Source organism: Saccostrea cucullata, unplaced genomic scaffold (genome assembly GCF_032062105.1).
Source record: "Saccostrea cucullata isolate Sc308-1 unplaced genomic scaffold, CSIRO_AGI_Scuc_v1 ctg3762, whole genome shotgun sequence".
NCBI lineage: Eukaryota > Metazoa > Mollusca > Bivalvia > Ostreida > Ostreidae > Saccostrea > Saccostrea cuccullata.
The window spans coordinates 42,501-47,521 of NW_026932675.1; the positions used below are offsets into that span (position 1 = coordinate 42,501).

Consider the following 5,021-nt stretch of genomic DNA (forward strand, 5'->3'; position numbering starts at 1 on the left):
GTTTGCATTATTGTTTGGTATTACTACGCCATGGATTGTGTGTGTCCATTTTATTATAGATTGTTTGTTGAACTTGTTTTATTATGTATATTGAATAGAATTTATAGCTCCCACTTTACATGTAGAGAGGACATTTTGAGCGATGTTATTTTCTTTGTATTACACAAAATGTATGTAAAGTAGTTCTGAGAGGCTCCAGAAAGGACAATTATTCATTGGTTGTTGTGATCACGTGAGCATTTATAGAAGGTTATATATATGAGCAGCGAACGCCAGTTTCATCACGAAGATCGTAACGTCATCAAAATCACTGACTGTAAATTACTAGCGACTTGGGTATAAGAAAACAATGTAAACTAATACAAATTAAGTAGCGTATAATTTCTCCACCGCACGGACACCGCAATCCACTGTATTTTATTAGATCAGAGATGTTAAGCTAGGACATTATACAGCTGTTATATACTCATAGATGTACTGACTGTTTTGTTATATTTCATTGAACTTTGAAGTCTTTATTAAATGAAATATTTGAAACGAGCAATGGAACTTGGTTATGATATACAAGGATGTGAAGTAAATTATTTATGGTGTTTAAATACATGCGACGGGCGGAGGATGCCCCCCCCCCCCCTTTTTTTTATATGTGGACGGATGTCATGAGTAGTCCTGATAAAATATAAATTAACTAAATTTACACGGGATGGAAACACTGTAAGCTGATTGGCATTTGACAGGGTGCTGAGGAAGCTTACAATATTATTTAACAGGACATCATGACAAATGTTTCCTCAAGAATAGTGAGGGGAACAACCTCAGGTCATATCTATATGCTTTTGGGGGAAAATATTATATTTTCTTTGGGTCTTCATTAAAATTGCTTTCCATTGAAGTTTAATTATGATATTGTTAAATAGGATATTGTGACAAATGTTTCCTCAAGAATAGTGAGGGGGACAACCTCAGGTCATATCTACGGACCAGGACAGGGTGCCTACCTCAACATAGAACTGATCAGTGAGAAGACAGAAGCCTGCTGGTGTCAGAGCATCACAGAACTCAAACGGGACTTCCCTCAACATGTAAGTACTTCACAAACATTAATAGATGCCCCTCAACATCTAAGTGTTTCACAAACCTAAACAGACTTTCCTCAACTTGTTGGAACTTCAGAAATCTAAACATGTTTAGATAAACATTTCTGTTACAGATTGTGATAGGCAGTATTAGTATCATGTGTAGTTATAACAAAGAGGACGGGACTGAGCTAGCCAAGATGGCCGATTTAAACGAAAAAAATAAAAATGATTTTAACAAGTAGATTTTAGACATCAGTCTATAACTTTGAATTCATACTTCATTTCTGATGCAATTTATTGCACACTGCATTACTCTGATTATTATCAGGTTTTTATACACAATGATATTTTATAAAACAGAACTTGTCTAAATTTTGGAGTTTGATTTAAAAAAGAAAAAATGATTAAGAATATATAAACATATTCTGTACTTTAATTATAAAAAGCTGGTTCTGATGCACTGGAGTTAAATCTCTCTTGCCCCCATGGTATGGGAGAACGAGGAATGGGACTGGACTGTGGACAGGTGAGAAATCAATCTCTTCTAATAATTGTCCATGTTTTGTTGGATAATAAAGTTCCTCTTGACAGAATTGGTCTGTGTGATTAACTGTGGACTTTACTTCCTTTGTTTCAGGATCCTGAGTTGGTTAGAAACATCTGCCGCTGGGTGAGAGAGGCGGTTCAAATCCCATTCTTTGCCAAACTGATCCCTAATGTGACCAGTGTTGTCTCCATTGCCAAAGCGGCCAAAGAAGGTGATTTAATACTGTGTGATGAGATACTAATAGTCACAAATTCTATTTCTTCAAAAGTTAGAAAGGCATATACAAGTGAAAAAAGTCTTGAATGGATTGGAATACATGTACCAGTAAGGTTTTTGCCCCCACCTAGGCACCAATGGAAAAAAGATGTTAGGATGTTATAAACTTTATAAAAGATGAACAATGTAATTATATAAAGACTTGATGTGTTACAGGTAATGCTGACGGGGTGACTGCTACAAACACTGTGTCAGGTCTGATGGGCCTCAAAAGTAATGGTTCTGCTTGGCCCAATGTTGGTAAGGAACATCGCACAACCTATGGGGGCGTGTCTGGTAATGCCATCAGACCTATCACTCTCAGGGCTGTAACAGCCATTGCCAGGGAGCTCCCAGGGTTCCCTATTCTGGCCACCGGGGGAATCGATTCAGCAGAGGCAGGGTTACAGTTCTTACAAGGAGGAGCCACTGTTTTACAGGTAAGACTAGAGGTACCGTAAGCACTGCGCTCACTAAATGGTGTTTTCATAGTTATGCAGTTATAAGCTCAGTTATCTTTGCATGTTTCATTAAATAGTTCATGTATTTGTATTTTCAAGTCTTTTTTCTCAACATGCATGATTTGGGCAGTATTTGAAGCTCACCTCAACAAAATTGGGAGAAAGTGTAATACCGTTGGCATCGGATTTGGTATCTTAGGTTTTTGGAACAGACTTCCATGCCTTTAAATGATCAAAACAGCATGTAGTATGTTATATTGTACCATTTAGGTTTCACATATTGTAGGAATAACCACATTAACACGTGAAAAGGCACATTCCTTGGTTAATATATAAGAACTGTGTGGTGCAGACCAAACTTGTACGAATGATTCTCCGAAGGCTGCTTACTACCAAACTTGCACTCTTGCTAATGTCTGCTAGGTTTTACCAACAGTGAATAGATACACTGGTCTTCTCTAAGACCTTCATATTCCTCTACATATTTTCTCTTTAAATGCTGTAGGTGTGCAGTGCCATTCACAACCAGGAGTACACCATTATTGAGGACTACATCATAGGATTAAAGACCCTCCTCTACCTCAGGAGTATTGAGGAACTTCACAACTGGGATGGACAGAGTCCCCCTACTGAACCCCATCAACTGGGAAAACCTGTACTGAAGGTCAAAAATATTATTGGAGAGGTAAGTCACCTATAGGTAGTGGGTCAATTGTGGGCACTGAAGGTCAAGGATCTAAAAGGCAGGTCATTAATAGAATGATGAATTGATGTACGGAAAGCTATAGAAAATGTACCACAACCTTAAATGTTTTTAATTACAAATTTCCTGAAAAGATTGCTATTTTGCAATGTTACATGTTACTCTGTAGGGATACTTTCAACTAAATCTATTCTCCTTCAGAGTCTCCCATCCTTTGGACCATATTTGGCTAAGAGAGAGGCACTGAAAGACGAGATTTGCCAGAAGAAAGATCTGCTGAGCGAAGAGAATATGCCAGAACTCCAGAGACCTCCTAATGCTCCAAAGAAACCTATACCCAGTGTTAATGTTTGTAGAATTATTGTCACTACTCATATTCAACCTGTGTACAGCTCTTACCTGTACTCGTTATCAGGGTATCTTTAACCATTGTCAAGGTGTGCTGAACTCTTATCCTTGGTCAAAATAATATTGTTGAAACATACTAGTATATAAGATATTGCAATTTTTCTATTTGATTTTAATACAGCAGGACATTGATTGCTTGGAAAGAAAAAAAGTGAAATAGCGAACGGAAATTCGATTTAAAAAAATCTCTGTCTGTGAATGAGACTTCAGGACCATTTACCCCAGTAATGAATGTGATAAAATTGTTATAATCAAATTGAAAATATGTTGGCAATAAACTTACATATTGTCAAATTATTTTTATTATGCCTAGTATAAATAATTAAATATGTACACTTTATTTAGGACGTGATTGGTCTGGCTTTGTCCAGGATTGGAACTTATGGAGACCTGAAAAACAAAGAACAATTAAGTGGTGGCCTTAATTGATGAGGTTTGTCTTCATGTAAATAAATTTTTAAGGACCAGGACTGTTTAGGTATGCTTTATATATTTTGTTTGTTTTGAATATATTTTATTGACAACATGTCAAAGGGATTTAGACACAAATTCCAAAAAACTTAGATAGTCCTCTCCTATAAATATATATTTTAATTTTGCCATACAAATTTTAGGAGATGTGCATTAACTGTGGAAAGTGTTATATGACTTGTAATGACTCTGGATACCAGGCCATCAAGTTTGATCCTAAGACCCATCTTCCCACAGTCACGGATGATTGCACAGGTAAGTCAACCAGAACCATCTGACCTCTGAATTTAGAGAGAGAGAGAGAGGGGGAATTAATTATTTCTATTCAGTGTTCTTTAATTTAGTTAATTTAAGGATTCTCTTTGAATTTAAAGAAATAATAGAAAAACAAAATTAACCATAATTTTATCTTGGTTCTGTCTCATTTTACATTGTATAGGATTGACAGCCTGCACTTTGTGTCTGTCTGTGTGTCCAATTATTGACTGCATCACCATGGTACCCAGGACAACCTCTTACATACCAAAGCGAGGCATACCCCTGAACACAGGGAAAAACCTAATGCCAGGGGTCACCTTGGAGACAAATTGAACAAACCTATTCAAAGGGAAATTTGATGAGTTTGGCTCACATTTATATAAGATGTGCTAGATGATAAAGAATTTAAATTTGTGGTTAAGTCTAGTCGATAATTGACTTTGTAATCTAGGTTGTCTAAGATTTTATCATGAATTGGAAAAAAATAATTTTGACATTTGTATGTGTAGTTAAAGACAACATCATGTTCTTGAAACTTCATTACGCATCAGAAAGCTGCATATTTTATTTATATTTTTTGGGGGGGGGGGGGGGAGGGGTCAAAATTATGAGCATTATTTGTTCATTATTGTTATATACAAAGTATAAATACGAAGAAAAAAATCTTTGTAAAAAATATCATTTGAACTTGAGGAAGCTCTACATAAACACTGCACACTCATGAGTTCTATTCATTGGGTAGTTTAATGCAGTTAGAGGAGTCTGCCCTTAAACGTAAGATAGAAAAAAATGATCGATAAAAATATTCTTAGCAGTATATCAGACCAAGAATAAGTATT

The 5,021-nt window shown here is 36.1% G+C and overlaps 2 protein-coding genes across 2 annotated transcripts in view; both read left to right on the forward strand.

Annotated features, from left to right (window-relative positions):
• LOC134235762 (dihydropyrimidine dehydrogenase [NADP(+)]-like) overlaps positions 1 to 4,627 on the forward strand; it is a 19,971-nt gene extending 15,344 nt beyond the window's left edge. The window contains 11 exon segments of the mRNA XM_062717908.1: positions 918 to 1,086; positions 1,221 to 1,283; positions 1,520 to 1,605; positions 1,717 to 1,837; positions 2,059 to 2,321; positions 2,848 to 3,027; positions 3,247 to 3,393; positions 3,799 to 3,861; positions 3,863 to 3,886; positions 4,068 to 4,179; positions 4,373 to 4,627. Of these exon segments, the coding sequence (XP_062573892.1) occupies positions 918 to 1,086; positions 1,221 to 1,283; positions 1,520 to 1,605; positions 1,717 to 1,837; positions 2,059 to 2,321; positions 2,848 to 3,027; positions 3,247 to 3,393; positions 3,799 to 3,861; positions 3,863 to 3,886; positions 4,068 to 4,179; positions 4,373 to 4,515 (1,371 nt within the window). The 3' untranslated portion in view covers positions 4,516 to 4,627.
• LOC134235763 (dihydropyrimidine dehydrogenase [NADP(+)]-like) overlaps positions 1 to 4,745 on the forward strand; it is a 46,818-nt gene extending 42,073 nt beyond the window's left edge. The window contains exon 14 of the transcript XR_009985477.1: positions 4,634 to 4,745. The gene's annotated coding sequence lies outside the window, so the exon portion shown is untranslated. The remainder of the gene's footprint in view (positions 1 to 4,633) is intronic.
• The last annotated feature ends 276 nt before the right edge of the window (positions 4,746 to 5,021 follow it).